Raw genomic sequence first — 22,687 nt, forward strand, 5'->3', positions numbered from 1 at the left:
CTCTGTAGTTCAGGCTGGCCTTGAACTCACTATGTAGCCCAGGTTCGCCTCCAACTCAGAGCAATCCTCTTGCCTCAGCCTTCCAAGCGCTGGGATTACAGTTGTGCACCACCACGCCCAGGAGGACCTGTATCTTAGACTCTTCAGTCAGTGCCCCGTCCACCACCCCAGCCTGTCTCATAGTCCTGAGTCCACCCAGCCAAGGGAAGGGAAGACAGGAAACCCATGAGCTCTGCCTTCTAGGAGGTCAGACAGACAGAGAAATACATGTGGACATTCACAAAGTAGACAAGTCTACACAGGCAAGGACACACACAGAGCCACTTAGACTGATGTACTGTAACACTCTTAATCTCTTCACTTGCCCCAGTTCCTTTCCCCTGAGGAAACAGGCAAGAAAGGACCCCAGCATTAGGCTCATACTTTAGGTGGCCACACTATGGCTCTAATGTGGCCAAAGATCCCTCTCTAAATTCCCAGTGCCAGGGCAACGTTAGGCACAGAGCAATCACTTTAAAGATAACCTGTTGAGTATGTGAGCCAGGCACTTTATGAATGAAACAACGAATGGGATTTAGCTCAGTGGTGCTGCACCTGCCTTGCAAGCATGAAGTCCTGAGTTCAATCCCTGGTACCAAAAAACCCCCCAAAAAACCCCCTATATCCAGCCATGTGTGGTGGTACATTGCTATAATGCTAGCACTCTGGAGGCTGAGGCAGGAGGGCTGCCATCAGTTCGAGGCCAGCCTGGGCCACATCATAGTGAGTTCAAGGCCAGTCTGCACTACATGGCCAGACCCTAGCTCAAAAAAAAAAAAATACCCACATCCACAGCTGATCCAGAACACATACATACACAGGAGCACCCGACTCCCACAGGGAAACCGTATCCAACCGCCCACACTGCGCCAATCACACTGACCACTCTAATCTGCCGAGTTCGACAAAAGCAAAGCTGTAGGTCTGAGACAGACGGGAGTGAGACACCTGTCCACAGAGACCCCGGGCTGCCCGGGGCTCCCACGCTGTCTGCCTCCCTCCCTTCAGTCTGTGCCGGCCTCCTAGAGGAATTCCCCGCTATAGGCCGCCTGCGGAGTCTGTGCTAAATCCTCCCCCGCTGGCCCAGGCCAGTTGTCCACAGAGAAGCAGATGATGTACACTGGGGTTGTTCCCCCTCCTGAGGACCCTGCCCCCAGTCCCCGGCCAGGCCAGGTGCTGGACTCTGGACAGCAGCAGAGCTGTGCTCAGGCCCTGCTGCCCCAGCTCTGCTCACGACAGGATGATTTAGAAGCGCCCGGGGGATGGTGCTTTCCAGGGGCCTTGCTTCCTCAGGAAATGGCCCAGCCTGATCTGCAAAACAGGCCCAGATGAAAACACCCTGCTCCTCTCCAAAAACATGGGCAGCTCCTCTCCTTCAAAGCCCCTGACGTCACTGTGGTCACAGTGTCCACCGTATTCCGAGGCCATAGGAATCACAGGGCAGGGTTCTAGTCCCCTTCAACCTCAACTGTGTCTACTTGAGTAAAATGAGCCATTTTGGTGTCACGACTCCAGAGCTAGCTAGAATCACACAGGTGTCTCTTTACGTGGACACAGGTAAAGGAGATCCAATCCCAGGGACAGTGCCACAGTCCCTGGCACATCACAAATTCAGGGCTTGTGCTGCGAGCAGCTTGAGGCTATGATGTCCAGGACAGAAGCAAAATAGGGGCTCAAAGAGACTGTCCTGCCCAGACTGGAGACACATGGTGACCTCCCCTGTCCCTCCACCCCTCTCCAGGTCCCCCAGGTCTCGGCTGGAGGTGGACACAGGCTGCAGCCTCACCAGGCAAATGGGCCAAGACAGGAATGCTGCTCAGCACAGTTGGCCAGACAGGGGAGACTGTTTATTCTTGGATGTCGGGAACATCTCAGACAATCAGGAGGATTTGGCAGCTGGCAGCCCCTGGATGCTCGGCCTCGAAGAAATCATAATCAGAGCAGGCTGGCAGCTGGAGCTCAGAGCAAGCAGCAGTGGTGGGAGGGAGGGGGGTCCCCTGCCTGCCCCACATCCAGTGCAGTGGGTATCTCTGTGTTCACCTGCTGGGTCTGTGGGGACAGGGCTGTATGGGTGAGCAGAGCTGAGTCCAGGGCCCTGGGTACAAGAGTGGGCATCCGGGGAGACCCATCACAAGACCCATTTCTTGCACTGCAGGTGCCCCCTGCTTATAAAACAAAGCAGAGCTGATGGCCTCAGGTTGAAAAGGCCCTGAGTCTGGTGCTGGCACTCCAGCCTCCCGATGGCACCCAACCAGCTCCCTTTTGCTCTCACAGCCCCTATAAGAGCTATGTTGTTGTGCTGCCCACCTTGCTGATGTTCTAGCTCTGGGATGGGCTCTCGTCCTGCCTCCTTCTGGCCTTTTCCCCTGGAAAAATCATTTCTCTAAACCTGTTTCTTCTACAATGTCTTCTTGCAGGGAAACTGCGAGCATTAACTCTTTCAGTACGTCCATCATGCAGGAGGCACTTGCTAAGTGGCAGGGTCCTTGTCCCTCACCCCTTCTCCAGTGGCTACAGCCCAGCGTCCATTCTTCCAGAAAACCAGACTCCTCTGTGGAGCCTAGAACCCCGCCCTGCCAAATCCGTAGAGTGCTGCATCCAGGCCTCAGAATACCACAGCGTTTCCTAGGCAGGAAGCCTTTCTGGAGAGGAACCCAAGCTGATCCAAACCGGCACCGAGGCTGCAGAAGCCCCCAGAACAAAATACGCTGGCTTTCTGTGTACTTTGTGCATCTCTCATCTTGCACGGGTTTGGGCACCTTGTGGGGACAGTCCAGGGACCAAGACACTCAAACTTCACCCATCCAGACTCGGCAGCTTGGACGTCACACCTTTCTGTAGTTAATAACACATTTACAGCAGATGCCATGCTGTTGCAGGATGGCAAAGAGCATCAGTTAAGATCTCTCCCTCTCCCTGGTACCAAAAATCCAAAAAGATCTCTCCCTATTATTCTCCACAAGACCTGGTTTCAACTGTTAAATAAAAGGGAATTTATTAGTCACCCAAATGCAAAGCTTGGTGTTAGGCACCACTGGCTTCAGTACTCAGTGTCTCAGGACTCAGTGGCCTTGCCTTCTACCATGTTGTGGTCATTCTGAAATGTTACACAGCAGCAGAAAGGCTAGCCTGTCATGTCCAGGACCAGTGGAAAAGCAAGTCTCCCGGGAGTCCCAGCAAAAGCTGAGGTTCATTTTATTGAGATTCTAGTGTGTGACTGGGTCACATCCCCATGCCTGAGGCAATCCCTGAGCCCAAGCACTGCTGTACCCACAGAACACATGTCTGGAGGGGGCAGCAGGCCACATTGGCAGTGCCCAGTGAGAGCGGATAGGGTGCTGGTGCCCCAGAGAGGAGGTATGTGCACGATACCAGGAGGGTGAATGAGACCAGTGGCCAAAGATGGAAGAGGGCACTGCTCTTCAAGCACCCTCAAGTCCTTTAAAAATAGAAACGATGTGCTAGTTTTAAATCCCTACAAATCTTTGCTCAACATGTTATTATGGACCCATATGGGACAGAGACAACTTGCTCAAGAACAGCAAAACTGCATCTTTAAACCCATCTGCAAGCTCTGCTTCCGGGAACTCAGACTGGCCCTGTCTCCTGTCTGCCCCTGTGGTGGGCAGCTTGACTGACCTGGCTGATGTCACCACTGCTGTTTTCACTGGGGTCTTCCCTTGGCCAAATAGGGATAAAGCAAAATTTGATTCCAGTGGACCCACCCTCAGATGGGATCAAAAGCACCATCCCCCAATTCATTCCTAAAACCTGTTCTTGGGAAAGGCTTTGCTATTAGTCATTTACATATGGGTATAAATAAGCATTGCATCAATCTCTCAGGACCATTTGTACTTTAAAGAGAAGACTGGACTCCCTGAAATCAAGCAACAGCCTGAAACCCTCACCTGCCCACACTGCCTTGCCAGAGCATTTTCCTGTCCAATCAAACTTCAAGCTCCTTTGGCTGGCATTCTCCCATTACCCTTGGCTGTGGTAGGAAATTTCCTGCATCTTTTTTGGCCATTTATTCACTCAGCAAACTCATCTTGGGTACCCACAACTCAGACATGTGGCTGTAAAAGATGACTGAGTCCCTGTTCTCCAGGAGACTTGCAGTTCCATTTTAATCCAGGAAGCATCAATTTCACCGCTGACTTTTTGTTTTGTTTTTTGTTTGTTTTTGTCACCACTGACTCTTAACATAAGCAAAGCGTAGCCCAGGGGCTGGTATCGAGGCTTCAGTAAATGCTGCTTGCCCTTCAGTCTCCAACACTGCAGCAGAACACTGGAAATTTTCAAAAAATCCCTTCCAGGTGGACAAGGGCGCCAGCAGAGTGGGTGGAGACGGTGGCTTCTATCTTGCTGCACAATGTCCTGATTTGTTCTGGATGTTCCAAAATGCCAGAGAGGGGCTTATTCTAACCAGATCAGGGCTAGAGGCAGCCTAGGTCCTTCTCCATGGTGAACGGCCCCAGACAGTTTGGAAACAAACAGAAACCCGTGGAGAGAGGGGGTGGACACGGAGAGAGGGGGTGGACACGGATAAAGGCAAAACAAACAAAGGCTGAGAGATGGAAAATTCTTCGGGAGGTGGGGCATGGAGGAGGGAAGGTGGCTGAGGGAGGGAGGGAAGGGGGCTGGGGGTTTGGGGAGGGGTGTGGCCCTGTTTTTGTGTGAGGGGCTGAATCCAACCCCAGGGCCTGAGAATCACCATGGCAACAGGGAGGGCAAAGTGATGGATTGATTCTATGCTAAGCAAACCTCCCAGGCTTAGCGGTGGATGGGCTCAGATGTGCTGGGGCCACATTCTAAAGAAAAATATGTTTCGGGCTCTTTAAATCACCAACCAGCTCCCCCAGCCCCACCCCGGGCTTGCAGGCAATCAGTGTTTAATGAAAGGAATTAATCAGAAATGACACTGAATCACATCGCCTGCTCCATGTCTCTCGTCCACATGTGTACACGTAGCCCAAACCCCGCAGAGTGAAAACCCTGTCTTTGGCAGCTTCGAGGTTTCAAGGCCCCTCCCAGCAGGCACCTCACCTGTGACAGTCCCACTCACCACCTCTCTCACAGCCGCCCCCCCCACAATGGCATTAGTGACAGAGGCGGGGGGGGGTCACTTTTCACAAGATACAGGCCCCACTGGAAGGTGGCTCCAACTGAACCTCCATCTGGTGTCCTCCACCTCCTGGTCCCTGGGCACCTCTGTCATTGAGGACAGAGCTTCCTCCTCCCCCAAGGAGGCCCGCTGCCAACCTCCTGAGCCCCCAAACCCCAGCACCCTCAAACCTGCCCTTGCCTGGGGCTGATGGGCCTATAGGATCTGTCTTAGATTTGTAGTTGGTGGAACATAGAGCAGGGTCTCTTTGAGGGTTTTCCTCCTTCGTGCCCCTCATTCACAGGTAGCCAGAGGTCCAGGGCTGACTCATCCATTAGACAAAGCAGCCACAGTGCCCAAGGCCCACAGTATGAAAATGTTTTGATTTCTTTGAAAATCAGAAGGAAAAAAAATCAGAGTTAGGGATGTAGCTCAGCGGCGCAGCACTTGCCTGGCAAGCGTGAGGCCCTAAGTTTGATTCCTCGTACAAAAGAAAAAAATCAATGTTAAGTGGAAGAAAATGTTTTCAGTTTTCTGCATTTACCAATGCAGTTGTAAAATATAATTTTAAATACTGTCTTACAGAGGAAGGAGGGATACAAAGACAAAAGTGCCCAGGGACCATAGGGGTCAGAATGAGCCCTGCCCTTGTCCTTCCTTCCTGCCCACTGCAACTCCCCCAGCTCTAGCGATTTCCTTCCCCCTTGTCACAAGCCCCTATCTGATGACCCTCCACCAGTCTGGATTCCCTGGAGGGCAGGATCTTCTTTATTTACCCTCCTGTCTCCACAATCACATCAGGTACCACATTACCATTTTTTCCTCTTTTGGGGGGTGGGGGGGCGGGGAAGATAGGAAAAAGAGAGGGCTAGGTTTGAGATAAACACTGCCTGAACAAGACCAGATTCAGGCCAAAACAGGGCTTCTCATAATCTTGAGGAACTGAGACCTCCCAGAAACTGTGTCCAAGATGGCACAGCCACGTGGTCTTTGTGCCCTATGGAAACCACTCCTGCCAAATCTGCCATCAACACCAGCAACAAACTCAGCAGAGGCTCCATGGGTATAATCCCGATTTCTCGGCAGCACTGATGCTGCTCGTCCACCTCTTCTTCCTGGCTTCTGTGACACTTTTGGTTTCCTCCTATTTCTCTGGACACAGCTGCTCTGTCCCCTTTGCAGGGTTCCTGCTCAGTTGAGCCTTTAAAAACAAAAACAATACAGACCACGACAACAGTGCATCTCAGCTATTTACCCTGTGCTGGGCCCTATTCTACCAGATCTTCTAATCCTCAGGATAATCCTAAATTCATGCTCCAACCAGCAGCCAGATTGATTTTTCAGAAAGCTAAATTTCAACTTCCTTTCATAAATCCCCTTAATGTTGTCCACGGCCCATAACTTTTAAGGTCTTCAGGACTTGGCCTCTGCCGATCTCTGCAGCCCAGTTTCTCACCCCGCCTCTTTCTTCGCGATACTTTTACTGTTACCTTCTTCAACAACTCCAGGTCTTTGCACGTGCTGTTCCCACTGCCTGAAACACTTTTCCTGCCTCTCTTAGCCTAAAATAATTCTTTTTTTTGAGAGAGTCTCACTATGTAGTCCAGGCTGGGCTTGAACTCATGGTGCTCCTCCTGCCTCAGCATCCTGAGTAGTGGGATTATAAATGTGTCCACCATGCCTGGCAGGATTCCTCTTCTAGGCTGGAGGTAAATGTCACCCTTTTCTGGGGGTGGAGTGGGCTGAGGAGGTTGATTAAGAGACAGACACTGAAACCCATTTGTGCTGGGTTCAACTCCCAGCTCTGCAATTCCTAGCCATAAAACCTCTCAGTTCCTTGCCTCTTAGAGTGGGTAAGGACTATTATGAAAAAGACACCAGTACAAGTAGGTGCCTTACATGTGTCAGTTCCATATTCCTGGTCCTGGACCACATCAGGCCTCGGTGCCAAGGTCCCCAGGATGCCTTTATGATGCCAACCTCACTCCCAAGACGCTGTTCACTTGCCCACCTTGTGACTGTCAGCTCCGAGAGTGCAGGGGCTTTGATCCTGCTGTATCCCTAGTGCCTGGCACACACCAGGTGCTCCTATTTGGGAGCTCAGTGACCAGAAATCCCACCCACTAGATACCCAGCACATAGCCCCTGTGAACAAGGAAAGAGAGGATAAGATTTTCAACCACAGTGCATACATAGAGAGAGGCTGACAGTGGTCACAAAGACAACTTAGTAATTAGGAAAATACCTTTATTATTTCTGAAATATTCCAATATTCAATGTAAAAAGCGTGACAGTGGCTTTTCCACAACTTTACAAATTATAGAAAAAAATTATTTCTCCCTTATTCTTTCTAAAAATCCCATCTCCACACTGGTCAGGGATCTATTAGGGCTGAAACCCACCAGGGAAAAGAGGCTGGAGAATGCCAAGCCAGGCTGTGTCCACAGGACCATGACTCCCCTGGGGGCAGCTCCACCCATGGCTCTGTGGCACGTCCTGCCCTGAAGTCCAGCAGCATGACACTTGTGGTTGGCAGGCCACATCAAGGCAGCTTTTTGAGAAGGAGAACAGGAGCGAGCCTGCAGCTCAGCAATCTCTCTCTAAAACACAGCCACTGAGGGCCAGGGATTTAGCTCAGTTTTCCGCCACCTGCCTTGCAAGCGCAAGGACCTGAGTTCGATCCCCGGTACCAAAAAATAAAACAAAACAAATAAAACACAGCCACCAAAGAGGCTGTGGATCCTGGCCAAATGGTGCTCTAAGTTTAGAAATTTCCCCCTTTTACTCCACTCACAAAGATTAATTTGTCAAATAGCTATTTAAAAAAAAAATCAGAAAACAAACATTTGGTTCCATTTCGGCTGTAATCAGCAGTTGGTAATTTTTAGAAAAATACGACTGGAGTTGCTCATTGTTAAGTCTGTTTTTTTTGTTTTTTTAAATCAGGCCGCTGACTCTTTCCATTCTTAACCATGGTTCGGGGAGGGAAGATCCAGCTGTAGCAGGAGGCTGTTTGTTGATTTGAGAAAACTGTGAAAATGTTTTCCACACACATACAAAAGCTGATGGAATCCAAAAATAATCCCACTGATTTCTTTATGAGAAACAGGACTGTCCCTCTTCAGAGTCTCAAGTCAAAACAAGGCAACCACCTAGTGATTTACAGTCCCTGCTCCATGCGTCCTGCCTTCCAGAAGGCATTAGAGAGAGGGTGACCTCTGCCAGGAGCAATTGTAAACATGCTGTGCCACAGACGCTTGGACGCTGTTTTTAAATGCAGCAGGACTTTTCCTTTGGCCCTGGCTGAAGAGCCAGCTCCCTAGGGCCCTTGAAGAAGGAGTGGAGGAGAGGGCTCCTCTGAACCCTAGGAGCCGGGGATCCTCACTGACCACAGTGTGGCTGGGAGCATTATCAAAGGCAATCAGTACATTTATGGCATTCAGAAAATGGTCCTATGGTCCCCCAACTGTTCCCTAGGCTCAACCTGGCTGGACGTGAGGCACAGGAGGTAGAGAACAAACTATCATAAGGCACAAGGCTGAGGCAGCCCCCATACCAGGCCCCAGAAAGATTATCTCTTCACACGATTCCAAAAGTGTTGAAAAGCAGAGGAGTTGATGACACTCACGATGAGCAGCAGCAGCAGGTACAAGGACATCATGACCACAAACCAATGGCTGGAAACCCAGGACAGGTGGCTGGAAGCCCTGCGTGAGGGGAAAACGAGTGACATCAGCAACAAGAGCAAAACATTTTTTTTTTCAATGTGTGCAAAAAGCTCTGGCTCGGAGAAGATAAAATGATGAATTTCACCCTCTGCGTGAGCTATGCGGCAAAACTCCATGTTTCTTTGCTTGAAAAATCTGGGGCTCTTTGCCCTGGCACCAGCATGCCTTTCAATGAAACATTTTCTAAATGCACAAAGACAGCTACGCAATGAGCTCACCCTGTCTTCCTTTTTTTCCCTTCACTAGTACTAGGGATGGAACCCAGGAGGGCTCTACCACTGAGCTACATCCCCAGCTCTTTTTAGTTTTCATTTGGAGACAGGATCTCACTAAGTCACCGAGGCTGGCCTGGAACTTGCAACCCCCTGCCTCAGCCCTCCCAAGTAGCTGAGGTAACAGGATGCACCCCCACACCTGGCTCTTCTTTTATCTTTTACAACGCATCTAGACTTTGGTGTCTAGAAGAATGACCTAGCTCATGGTCTCTACCAAAATGGTGGCGGGTTACTGAGCAAAAGTCTTTTCACTTTCAGACAGGTACACATATTTATCTGAGCTGGAAAAATTCTCTTTGGCCCACTAGAAGATGTTCTAAACCATCCACAAAAGACGCACTCCAGGAGAAAATGAGAAAGAAATGGAATTCTCAAATGGGAAAGGTCAGACGATGTTTAAACCAAAGGATAATGTTCCCAGACTCGGGAACCCATCCTGAATTCAGGTAGGGGCGGATTTTACTGGTTTATGAAATCTAGAACCATGGAAACCACTGGTGTGTACAAGTAGGAGTGACATTACTAAAAATGGCCCCCTTTCCTGTCATGGCTGTTTGCCTGCTCCCCATTGGCACAGGAAGCTCTACCATGTGCCTCAACAGTGCAACAAGATCTCCAAGTGACCTCCAACCCTAAGAACGTTGCACATCCTCCCAGTATCACAGTGCTGGGGTGGCACTAGGCATCCCGCCACGGTTCTTTGGAGCTGAAGGCCCTCATCTGGTGCTGGGGTCAACTCTCATTTTATTTATTTATTGACAGGGTCTTATGTAGACAGGGTCATAACAGATAGGATCTATTATATAATCCAGGCTGGCCCTGAACTTGCTACATAGCCCGGGCTGGCCTTGAACTCCCAATCTCCGTGCCTCAGTCTCTTGAATACTTGGATTACGGGTATGCACAACCAAGCCCAGCTTATTTATTGTTTGCAGTGTTGGCAATCAAATCCATGGCTTCAAGCACCTAGGCAAGCACTCAACCACACCCCAGCTCAGCACCTCATTTTATTTTATAGTTATTTATTTTCTTTAGCATCTCATTTCAGAGGTAAAGATGAAGCATCTCAGGTCCACAGAGGGACAGGGAGCGGTTCAGCAGCCACTGTGGGAAGCAATTGAGTGGGGCACACACAGTCTCAGCCCGTATCCAGTCACCATCCTGCCTCTTGGTTCTATCTCATCGGTGGGTTTCTGACCACAATCAACAGCCCAGGGGCTAAGGGGCTGCCAATGTGACTTCCTTCAGTCATCAAAAAAAGACATAATTTAAAATCTTTCTGTACTCTTCATTAGAATATACAGTCCTGGGCCGGGGATTTAGCTCAGTGGTTTCACCGCCTGCTGCACAAGCGCAAGGACCCGAGTTCAATCCCCGGTACCAAACAAACAAACAAACAAAAAGAATATACAGTCCCACAGTGCTCTGTGCTCTGTCTACCTTTCAGAACATGGAGGCCTGAGGCTGGGGGGAAAACAAGACTGCAATGAAGAAACCAATTTCCTGAACTTGGGCTCTAGTTGGTCTCCTGGCTTTCGGGCAAGGATCATCATTTTTCTTTTCTTTTTTCCTCCAGGGCTGGGGATCAAACCCAGGCAGGGACTCATACTTGCTAGGCATGTGCTCTACCTCGGAGCTACACCCCAGCCCCAGGACCACCGTCTGACCTCTTGGGTTGCTTCAGCGAATACACCAGCAGGTACTTCACTCGCAGGAGCTGGTTATTGGTGACCACGAAGTACTTAGGAGGGATGTCTCCTCCTTCACTGTGCTTGATTCTCGCTCTTCTGCGGTCTATCTCCTTGGAATCTGAATAAGGAGAGTAAAGCACATATTTACTGTGAGGGAAATAAAAGAACTAAAGAAGCAAATTAGGCATAGAGATGAGTTAAGTCTCCTGGTCCTAAAGACATAAAAACCCTGGCAGGCTAAGGAATGGGCCCGTGTGGGAATACGAAACAGCACTAAAAAACAGGAGAATCCAGCCTGGTGTGGTGGCTCATACCTGTAATCCTAATACTCTGAGGCTGAGGCAAGAGGATCACAAGTTCAAGCCCACCCTGGGAAACTCGGCAACTTAACAAGACCCTGTCTCTAAAGAAAAAATAAAAAGGGTGGGGGATATAGCTCAGTGCAAATGCCCTGGGTTCAATCTCTGGTACTGAAAACAAACAAACAAACAAACAAGCAGGACAATCTGGTAGGCAGAGAGACAAATGAGAAGAGGGAAAAAGGAACAGAAAAACAGAAAAGATCCAAGGAAGACAACAAAACAACTGAATGGAGAAAGCAGAGGAAACAAGACAAATTGATGGTCACACCACCACTACCAAAACAAAATCAAAAACAAGACCAAAAAAATCTCTGGGACTAGGAAGAGGACTTAATCTGAAACAAGGCCCTTAGTAGGCGTTTTGAATAAACTATGCTAAATATGAGCTTCTTAGCACACTTATCTCCCGCCCTTCTTACCAAGATTTCTTTCAAAACCAGAAAAACATTTTCTTTTAATAACAAGAAAAAGCTTTACCAAGGGTGGGGAGCCAGGCCAGAGCTGCGTGCCAGCAGAGGCCACAAGGTTTGGTTTTGATGTTTAATGTCACAGTTTGCAAACTTCCTAAGAAATACAATTGCAAATAAATACCCATGTTGTTTGGTTTGGGAAGGTGGTGTCAGACCTAGTCCCATTGCTTGGGAGTCCGGTTGTTTTACATTAAGAGGCCAGAACAGTCAGTTTTCTGAATTCTCCTTTTCTCAGTAAAACTGAGAGGCACGTTCTGGAGACTGAATGACAGCTCCATGACTCCTCTGCCTTGGAAGAGCGAACACAGCAGGAGGCACAGGGCAGAGTCCGAGGCACATATTGGGGCTGTGCAGTGAGGTGGCAGGCAGTTATGTTCCCTGGAGCACCCAGGATCTACTCCCTGTGGCCTCAGTTGACCCTCGAATCCCCCAGCATGTCAGGACCTGGTGTCCTTCCCTTTAGTTTACCAAATGCTTGCTGAGTGTCAGGTATAAACCAGACTCTGCTGACACCAGGTGCCCAGGAATAAATAAGACCTCCTTCCGACTCGCAAGGAGCCTGCGCCTTTGCCTCACACACATACTTCTGTTTGTCAAATCCTGCTGGGTACTGTGGCACACATCTATAACCCCAGCACTCTAGGAGCTCAGGTAGGAGGATTGCAAGTTTGAGCCCAGCCCAGGCAACTTAGTGAGGCTTTGTATCAAAATTTAAAAATAAGGGTTAAGGATGTAGTTCAGTGCAAAGACCTTGGGTACAACCCTGGTACTAAAATAATAATAATAATAATAATAATAAAAATTTTTTAAATCCTTCCCGAAGCTTTTCTCTCTCTCTCCCTCTCCCTCCCCCCACCCCCCAGGGTCTTGCCAGGTAGCCCAGGCTGGCTCCAAACTTAAGATCTTCCTGCCTCAGCATCCAGAATGCTGGGATTATAAGCTCCAAAGCTCCCCCTGGCCACCTGGCCCACCATGACAGCTCCTTCCTCTCAGCTGCCCCCTCGCCAGGTCCTCCCCACCGACCGCCTTGCACCAAGCCAGCTTTTCCATCATGAAGAAGCTTTTCCCTCCTTGAAGGCAGGCCCTGCCCTGTCCTGCCCAGCATCGCTCCAGACCCAGCCCACCCTGACCCAGCGATGTTGCTCCCCCACCAGCCAGCTGCACCCCACACACAGAGGCCAGCAGACTGGAGCGGGCCAGGGCTCACTCACCCTTCTTCTTGATTTGGCACTTGACATCCGGATGGTCGATGACCTCGCACACAGCCACACAGCTGAGGATGGGGCCAAGAAGGCTGTGCTGCCACCCATGGCTGTGGGGACTGTAAATGAGGGCCAGGCTCAGGTCACTCGTGAGGTAGGTCCCCTCTCCAAACAAGGATGTCTGCAATGGCAGAGGCCAACAGAAGAGAAACAACGTGTGCGTGGAGAGTTGGCACAGCAAGATGCCACAGGTCTTTCTTCAACAGAGCTGTAAACATGAAAACTTCCAAGCTTCCTTTTTCCCAGTAGGACGTAGGATCAAGTAACCTATTACATCATCATAGGGTTTATTACTAAACACATTCCATGTGACAGCTGTTTAACTGATTGTGGATTTGGCCACCTAGCCTGGCAAAGTAACCGTTCCTTGTGGTGAAGGTTGAGTAAGAAAAACAGACCTCCGGTAGAAACCACCGACAACCTGGCAAGTTACATAAACTGTGTCTCAGTTTCTACATCTACAAAATGGTGCTAATAGTGTGTCCTTCATAAGGTTGTAGATGAGGATTAACTAATATACCGAACACATCACATGGGACACCTAGGACATGAGAGATGATGGCGACAATGAGGCGGGGCCTCACAGCACGGGCTCTTGTTACAGCACATGTTGTCATTCCTATTGTAAGAATGCATTAACACGGTTACACGGATGGGCTTGCAAAAGCAAAGTCACACCCTTGTGTACAGGGAGGGCGGCACACCTGAGGGGAAGGGTATTCTGAGTCATCTCTTGGAAAAGAAATGAGTCCCTCAGACTCTGTAACTGAATTCAGGAAGCAGACATGAGGGCCAGGATCAGTTTTCCTCTGCACTGATGGTGTTGGCTGAGAAATGCCCAGAACTCAAGGCAGCAGCTCCTTCTTTAGTGGGTGCCAATGACACCCTCTGTGAGAAGCACAGCAGGCAAAGCACCTGCAAGCCCAGCCTACAGTAGGCTTGGCAAACACATCCGTAAGCAACCACAATGGCCAACGCAATATAAATCAATCCTGGCACCTACCCATACTGACTCAGAATCTGTCTCCTAACATTTCCGGTAACTGACCAATGGATGGACTTTAATGTTCAAGCTGAGACTCTACTGCTATCCAGGAGCCACAGTGGCAGTATTTTCAGATGATGGGTGGACCTGAAAGGCCCACTCAAGTACATCCTGTGCTCTGGAACTGAGCAAGCCCCTGTTAGGTGGCACCAGGCTGCCACATTTCTATTCCCTGAAAGTGAAGCTCAGGAGAATTATGTTTGGCCTTTGGGGAGCTCCTTGCCAGTGTCCCCATCCCTCACAGACTTTCTCCAAGGCTACTGAGCTCCCTCCTATCTGACTCGAAGCAGTTCTTGGTCCATACCTGCCACTCTTGTTTGGCCTTCCTGAGACTCGGACAGCTCATGCAAGCTGCAGTGAGTAGAAGGGCACAAGAGTAAGGCGCCCAGGGTCTCTCTCTTATGAGAACAATTCCACAGCTGCAACTGGCACTGGGCTTCCCAAGCAAGCCCTGCACCAAAACCCAGGCAGAGAATGCCAGGGGTTGATTCACTTGACCAAACGACTCTTAGAAGGCATCTCTAAGCAGCAGATTCCTGGGAGCTCTGAAATGAAGGCTGTGTGCAAGGCTATAACCTGCAGCAACTTCTCCAGGCCGCCTGCAGGATGAAGCAGAGGCCCACTGACTCCATAGCCTTACCCTAATTTTAAGCCAAGAGCCAGCATAAACAAGCCTGGCACCTTAACCAGATGTACCAGCACTAATCCAACACAGCAGGGCTGGGAAGAGGCTCTCTAGCCTCAGGGCTTCATTGTCCCCACTGAGCCTGTGCCCAGGAAGCACAGCCAGCCCCTCCGGATCAAGCAGACGCTGCTGCACTGGGCACACCCTAGATGCCCTCTGACCAGCCATAAAAGCAGCCCTTGCTCCTCTGGCCCTTGGCTCGGGCTTAGCCTTGGTACCCACAAATCTTTCCAGTCCTCTTCCGGAGGAGGAGAATAATGGAGTCCTTGTCTACTGCACAGGGTTTGAAACCAAGGCTCGGAGAGCTCAAATCAGTTTGCCCAGGGCCACAGAGATACCCAGTCTTCCTTACACCTTACTGAGTGGTAAAAAGTGCCAGCAGAGAAAAGCAAGGCTGGCACTTTGTGACTCCTAAAAATGAGAGGAACACAGCTCAGGGAGGAAGGGAGAGGCCCTCTCCTCAGTGCCTCTGCTACACACATTCAGTTCTCCCTGGCTGACACTCTGGAGCGTCCCCTAGGGGCTTCTCAGAAGTCAGCACGCCTGTGGGGCACCTGGGATCCGTGGTGGGCTGGAGACTGCAAGTGATACAGATGTAGCTGGTCCACAGACATCACTGAGCTGCTAGAACTGGTCACACAATGGGATCACTAGAGGGCTTGTAAAGCTTACTGATGTCTGGGTCCTGTTCCCAGAGAGTCTGATTTAATTGTCTGGGATGAAGGGAGGCACTGGGATTATTTTTTTAAAGCTCTCCCAGTAACCTAAATGTGCAGGCAAGGGTGGGAACCACCCATGCTTCTCAGGCACAGGGATACCTGGAGGTCTTGTCACACTGCAGGTGGGAGCTGGGTGTGGTGGCCCACGCCTGTAATCTCAGCACTCTGGGTTGTGAGGCAGGAGGATTCCAAGTTTGAACCCAGCCTGGACAGCTTAGAGACTTAGCAAGACCCTGTCTAAACATAAAAAAACAAAAAGGGTTGAGGATATAGCTTAGTGGGAAGGCCCTGGGTCCAATCCCCAATCCTGGAAATAAAATAAAATAAAATATAAAAAGACCTGGGCAGGTAGTGAGGGTCCTGGATTCAATTTCCCTGTAACGGGAAACAAATTGAAGAGAATCAAGGAGTCAGAAGGTCAATGCTGGGCCCAAGATCCTGCATTTTCACAGGCTCCTCAGCAGGGGGATCACCATTAGTCTACAGGCCACACTGAGCAGCCAGGCCTTAGGAAACCTACCTGCCCCCACTCTACAATCCCCCTATCCACCCCCACAGCCTGGCTCACCCCGACCCTGTGCCCCCCATTCCAGCAGGGTCCCCACCTTGTTGAGGTGGCAGTGCAGGCCATTGTGGATGATGGAATGGAAGTTTTCTAGGCGGCTACCATGGAAGGCATAGATTAGGTCTCGTTCTCCTTTGGTCTCATAAAATTTGGCATTGGCTGGGTTGAAGTACTCGATCTCAAACAGGAAGTCCGGGACAGGGACAGGTGTGTGAGGAGTACCAGTCAGCTGCTGGATTTTTTCAAACTTGAAAACATAAAGAAGGCAAAGGGGAAGCAAAAATGATTAAGATACAATGTGTATATGTGCCAGTTCCCCAAGATGAATGTAACTCTTATGTCTTGCAAACATATACTAATTAAGAAAGAAAACATACGAGGGAATTGAAATTTTATTTGGGAAGCTGGTAAAATGTGCTGCAAAAATGGCCTCCTAGAGCCTTGGGTTCAACTCCCATGGACTCTGATCACCAGAACAACAGGTTTCATGAAGACGGAGACATTAATGTACAAGCAAACTCAGAGCTAAGACTCAAGAGTGCTTTGCCCTAACACCATTTTTCCCTACAGCAAGCTGAAAAGCATGAACCACACCTTCTGAACAGCAATCACTTCCAATATTCCTAACACTTTCCCATCTATTTCTGCATTCCATCTTTAATAATTTCAGGAGGAAGAACGGTATCAACAATTGGCAAAATGCCACAAAAAGGAAGGCCCCCAACAAGGGCAGCCACCCCAGCTGTAGCCTTAGAAAGGTAAATGAGGTTATCTTAGATCACCCGGCCCACGGCAACCACTCAAGCAACCCACAAAATTACAAGACACAATCAGCGTTTCTCCTTTTACCATTTCAAGCCACTCAATGTCGGGGGTGGTCTGTTGTTCAGCAGAAACTAACTGACAGAGAAAGTAAATCAGGATCTCCGAGGGTGAGGTCCAGGAATATGCATTTTCAGCCATCTCCCCAGGTCATTCTGGTGTGTGGGGAGGTCTCAGGGACCCTGGGGCCCATGCTGTCCCAGATCCTGTGGCCCCAGGAAATCTGTGAGCCAAAATCTCACCTCTGTCTTCCCTGCGCTGTGGACTGTCAGGACCTTGGAGGTCAAAATCCAGCTCACCAGGTCCCAGGCCCACTGGTCTTCCTCTCCAGAGGACTTGAGAAGTTCTTTCACGCTAGGCAACTTGCTGGCATCTGCAAGCTGGTGATGAAAACCATTTATTAGCAAGGATCCTGACAAAGTGATGACCAGGGGCCCTCTAGTGGCGAGGCAGACAATTTTCACTCCTTCCATATCAAGGAATTTCCTATGGGGGAAGATTCTCTTGATTCCTTTTCTTTTTTCTTTTTTCTTTTTTTTTTTTTTTTTTTTTTGGTACCGAGGATTGAACTCAGGACCCTGCGCTTGTGAGGCAGGCGGCGAAACCACTGAGCTAAATCCCCAGCCCATTGATTCCTTTTCTAAATAATACCAAACTCTGAAAGCTCTGAACTCTGAAAGATGTGTTGTTTTAAAAAACAAACAAACAAATCTTACTTGGTCCAAAACTTGACCTGAGCTGATATGAGGTTTGTTTAGTCTTTACCCTGTTATGACAGCTACAGAATATTACTGCATCTGAGGGCAGGACCGCAGCCTGTTGCAGGTGGTGCTGAGCATGCACACATGCAAGCTTGGGTAAAGGGTTAGCCAAACCTTGCCTTCAGCATGAGAATCAGCTGGTGCGTTCTATGCCTTGTTTACCTCTCCACCTGCTTCCCTCACCCCCCCCAGGCTGGGCAGGCTGCATGTTCCCAGTCTTGTCCTTGCATTACCCAGAGACCCTTAACTGGGCATCTACTCTGTGTTAAGGCCCTGGGTAGGGTAAGCATTAGAGATTTTTAAAGGTTCCCCAGCCAACTGGGGTAGGGGAGCCTAAGTAACTGTGACTTAAAAATATTATTGCCATGACTGAGATGATACAAATCACCGAGAGGCCAGGGTGAGACTTCTGTTGAGTAGGAGGTTCTGTAGGACAGGGGTTGGGTCAGAACCACTTCACAAAGGAGGTGCCCCAAGCCCTGCGTCTGCCAGGCAGGGGCATGGAAGTGTGAAAGCACAGCAGGTAGCCAGGGAATGGACACTGACAGTCCAGGGCTGAACCCTTGCTCTTGTGTCCCACGGGGTTGGAGATCTCGAGGGTGCTGCCAGGCTCCTGTGTCTCAATTTCCTCAAACACATAGTGAGGTACTATGAGAGCCAGCCGCTTTGCAGCGTCCCACTGAAGGCTAACAAGTTAAACAAGTGCTCAAAGCAACAGGAAGGTACTGTCCTCAGCTCGGGACTCATCTCAGTCTTCCCAGCCTTCCTTTCTTTCCATTTCTTCCTTTCCTCCTGCCCGCCTTTCTTCCTTCCTTTTTTTTTGTTTGCAGTACTGAGGATTGAACTCAGGGCCTTTGCACTGAGCTGCATCCCCAGCCCTTTTTAAAATTTTTTACTTTGAGGCAGGTTCTAATTCTTGATTTTTTTTTGTTTGTTTTTGGTACCGGGGACCAAACTTGGGACCTTGTGCTTTTGAAGCAGGCAGCAGAACCACTGAGCTAAATCCCCGGCCCTTGAGACAGGTTCTGAATAAGCCACTAAGTTTCCCACACTGGGCTCAAACTTTCGATCCTCCTGCCTCAGCCTCCCAGAGTGCTGAGATTACAGGATGAGCCACCACACCCAGCCCCTTCCTTCTATTCTGGGTCCACACTTGCTATCTCAGAATGAGAGCTAAGCCTGCTCTCCCACCATGACTGCACCTGCTTCTCCTGTTCTCAAATCCTACGTGTGATCCATAGCCGTTAGCCACAGTCCAGACTCAGGCACAGGGACCCCCACAGAGGACAGCAAGCCAGCCAGGCCCCTGCAGGGACCTAGTGTGGTCAAGTGGGAGACCCTCCCCAACCCCAGGTGGACCCAGGCCTCCCTTCCCCCACCACCTGCCCACAGAGTCCTGCGTTACCCGAGGACCCTTAACTGGACCCCCCTGGCCCCCCTCTGCCCACACTCTTTAACCCCTCGACTGACCTCCTTTATGTCCCATTTCACTTTTCATGTTACTCTGCTCATATCAGCAGGATCCTTCCCTGTCTACGTCTCAGTGGGACCTTCTGCAGACCAGACTCACGAGTAGGGTTGCCAGACAAAACAGTCTGCCCACTTAACTGTGAATTTCAGATAAACGACAATTTTTTTTAGTATACATATAACCCATGCAATATTTAGGGCATTCTTTTTTTTTTTGGAGCCAGGGATCGAACTCAGGATCTCGTGCTTGCAAGGCAGGCTTGGTGCCATAGAGTTACATCCCCAGCCCTGGGGCATTCTTATACTAAGAAAATTAACCTGTTGTTCATCTGAAATTCAAATTTAACAACATAGCCTATATTTTTGTTAAATCGAGCAACCTGGGTGCAGTGGTGCATGCCTGTAATCCCACCACTCCAGGAGGCTGAGGCAGGAGGATCACAAGTTCAAGCCCAGCCTTCGCAATTTAGTGGCTTAGCAAGACCCTGTCTCAAAATTAAAAAGGGGAAAAAGTAACTAAAGGGCTAGACACGTAGCTCAAAGCAAAAGCCCTGAGTTCAATCCCCAGAACCACCACCAAAAAAAGAAACAAAACACTAACAACTATACCTTACTAAGGCCTTGGTCTGGCTGCTGACCTAACAGGGATTCCTGCCATCAACCCCCACTCCACCCCCAACCTATGTCTTCCCTCCTCTGTACTTCTGCACCGGCCCAGCATGATATCCCAGTCTTCAAGGCCAGCCCAAAGTCTCTGTCCTGAGCCTTCCCTGGCCACCCATGATCCCTGTGCTCAACAACGATGACAGAGTCCCACGTTGCTCCTGGGACTCTCTGAGGCACCTTAAATCTGGTTGGGGCAAACATTCCCTGAGGATCAACTGCATTTCACTTTTCCTGGAGCCCCGGCAACCAGCCTGGAGCCTGGCACAAACTTCAGAGCAAGATGTTCACAGCCACTGTTTGCTGAGCCTTTACACGTGCCAGGCACAGGGCTCCACCCTGTGCGTGTGTCATCTCGTAATGACCTATTTTAAAGGTGAGGACATCAAGGCTGGGAATGGTAGGCATCTCATCTGGGGTCACCCAGCTCTTCAGTGGCAGGGTAGGGATATAGGAAGCCAAGCTCTCCTAGCAAATGAAGGGACAAATTCAAAGATGACCTGAGAACTTCAGTCCGAAGCAGCACGCAGGCCGGACTCGAAGAGCTGCTCGGGAGATTGACCAAGTGTGGCTGGAGTTCGAACTCCGCTTCCCAGGTAACACAACCACGACAGCAACTGGCTGCACCTAAGCCTGTCTGTCACAGGGAGAACTGTGTCATGTATGGGGCAGGGGACAGAAAGTGTCCAGGTGAGCAAGAGCTCTAGAGCACAGCTCAGGATAGTGGAAGGGGTTGCCCGGAACTGGGTGGGAGCGGGGAGGAGGCAAAGGGAAGGGTTTTCGACACAGCACAAGGAGACAGAGGACAGGTGCACTCTTGACCCTTAACTCAGGGCCTGTATGCTATTAAAACCATGGCACATATTCTTCCCTACCCTCCGCATCTTACAATCTTAACCTCAAAAACTAGGTGTATCAGCTGGGCATGGTGGCACATACCTCTAATCTCAGCAGTCTGGGAGCTGAGGCAGGAGGATCACAGGTTTGAGCCTAGCCTTGTCAATTTAGCAAAACTTCTCTCAAAATGAAAAAAAAAAAGGACTGGGGGTGAAGCTCGGTGCAAAGATCCTGGGCTCAATTTTCAGTGTCAAAAAATGTTTTTTAATTAAAGGCACATCATGAAAGCCAGGGTGTCCTGGCCATAGCATCTCCAAAACTAAACTCGATGAGAAAACTGTTGGGACCACGACACAGGGACAAGGACAAACACAGTCCTGGGCCTAAATGGTTACTCATTAAAAGACTGCTGTGTGTTTCATTCTGAGGCAGTTGGGGACTTCAAAGCTGCTTTTGCCAAGAGCAGTGACTCTTCACCTGAGCCTTCAGATGCCGACAGGGAACTCAAAGCTTGACATCCATCCCTGCATTCATCTTGTATCTGCATCCTGTTAAATCTGTGGGTCAGATCACCGCTCAGTCTGCATGTCAGCAAGTTGATCACTTAGGGAGCGTCCATCTGAAAACTGGTAATACAAGGTTTATTAGCCCTAAATTTACCTAACCTGTCTCATCTTCCTGTACAGCTGAGGACACCGAGTTAAGAAATTGGCAGGGATGGGGCTGAGGATTTAGCTCAGCGGTGCCCCCGCCTGCCTTGCAAGCACAAGGTCCTGAGTTTGATCCCTGGCACCAAAAAAAGAAAAAGAAAAAGAAATTGGCAGGGAGATTCAACTGGCAGCTGTTAGCCCCTGGAATGGGACTCTAGTCATGGCCCTGAACCTGTGGTCACTTTGATTCCAGCAGAGCCTCAGTAGATAAGAGCAATCATGTCTCTCTCTCTTTTGGTGGTGGTACTGGGGGTTGAACCCAGAGCCTTTGCACTAAGCTACATCTCCGGCCCTTTTTAAAAATTTTTTGATAGGGTCTCATTAAATTGCCCTTTTGATTATCCTGCCTCAGCCTTCCAGATTGCTGGGATGTCAGGTATGCAGCACCACACTCAGCGGTGCTCAGTCTTATATTGGTTCCACAATCTGGGGACGAAAAAAGGACCCAGATTAGGGTCAGAATTGGTAACAGTTCTCCACACTGGCACCACCCAGGAGTTGTTCAAAGCCTAACATGTGTGAGCAGAAGAATGCCATGCCACCCCACACCTACTGACAGGCTGATACTGACGAGGACAATGATGGAAGCTACAACACTGAGCGCTTAGGAAGATCATGAGAGTTCCGTGGAGAAAAGCTCAGTTCAGGGACAGAGCTTATCCAACCCTTGAGCCAAAGAACAAGGTCAGAAACCCTACTTCACCTGATTTCTCAAACATCCCAGGCCAGACACTGGGGATACAGAGAGCTCCCGGGGTAAAATCAAAGAGAGGACTCAGCACAGAAAAACTATCAAAACAAGGTCCTCAGAGCTGATCAAAGACTCGGAACGGTGAGGAGAGAAGCCCTGACCCTCCCTGAAGCTGAGGGATCAGTTTAGGAGGGAATAGTCCCAGGAAAGCAAGGGCCAATAAAGTAATTCAAGTGAGAGCTCTCGTGTCTGGAAACCAGGACACACGTTACATGTGTGTGCTAACTCCGTGTAGTGTGGAGAAAAACAAATTTAAATGGCTAGAAGAAATAAAACTCTCACGTTACTTCCAAGTGCTTTTGGCTAAACAAATGAAAGACTTTTATATTTGTTTCCTTCTTCAGGTAACCACAAAATGATCCAGAAGGGACTGAGCTCCATTTTCTTTAAAAGTTGGCCTGTGAGGGGCTGGAAGGGCAGCTCAGCAGCACAGCATGTGCTGAGCATGCATGGGGCCCTGGGTTTATCCTCCAGTACCCAAACAAAACAAAAGAGAGGGCCGGGGATGTAGCTCAGTGGCACCATACCTGCCTCACAAGCAAGCAAGGTCTTGAGTTCAAACCCTGGTACCAGAAAAAAAAAAAAAAAAGAAAAAGAAAAACAGAAACAAGAAGTCCACCTTTGAGTCAGATACAGGTCCAGATGCTAATCTTTATGCCTCATGAGAGTAACTCATAGGATTTGGGACAAAACAAAACCTAACAGAGCAAAATGCCCCACGCCTATAA

At 49.6% G+C, this 22,687-nt stretch overlaps 1 protein-coding gene across 2 annotated transcripts in view; it reads right to left on the reverse strand.

The window, feature by feature from the left end:
* Positions 1-7,373: 7,373 nt before the first annotated feature.
* The window catches only part of Parp16 (poly(ADP-ribose) polymerase family member 16), a 37,337-nt gene continuing 22,023 nt past the window's right edge, over positions 7,374-22,687 (reverse strand). For both annotated transcript variants that reach the window (XM_004855625.3, XM_004855624.3), the window contains 5 exons: positions 17,010-17,147; positions 15,986-16,192; positions 12,881-13,052; positions 10,814-10,955; positions 7,374-8,850 (listed from right to left, as the gene is read on the reverse strand). In XM_004855625.3, coding sequence (XP_004855682.1) covers positions 8,715-8,850; positions 10,814-10,955; positions 12,881-13,052; positions 15,986-16,192; positions 17,010-17,147 — 795 coding nt within the window. In that variant the 3' untranslated portion in view covers positions 7,374-8,714. The remainder of the gene's footprint in view (positions 8,851-10,813; positions 10,956-12,880; positions 13,053-15,985; positions 16,193-17,009; positions 17,148-22,687) is intronic.

The sequence above is a fragment of the Heterocephalus glaber genome, unplaced genomic scaffold, assembly GCF_053883595.1.
Source record: "Heterocephalus glaber isolate CG9 unplaced genomic scaffold, H.glaber_assembly_v1.0 deba00001689, whole genome shotgun sequence".
NCBI classification, from domain to species: Eukaryota; Metazoa; Chordata; class Mammalia; order Rodentia; family Bathyergidae; genus Heterocephalus; species Heterocephalus glaber.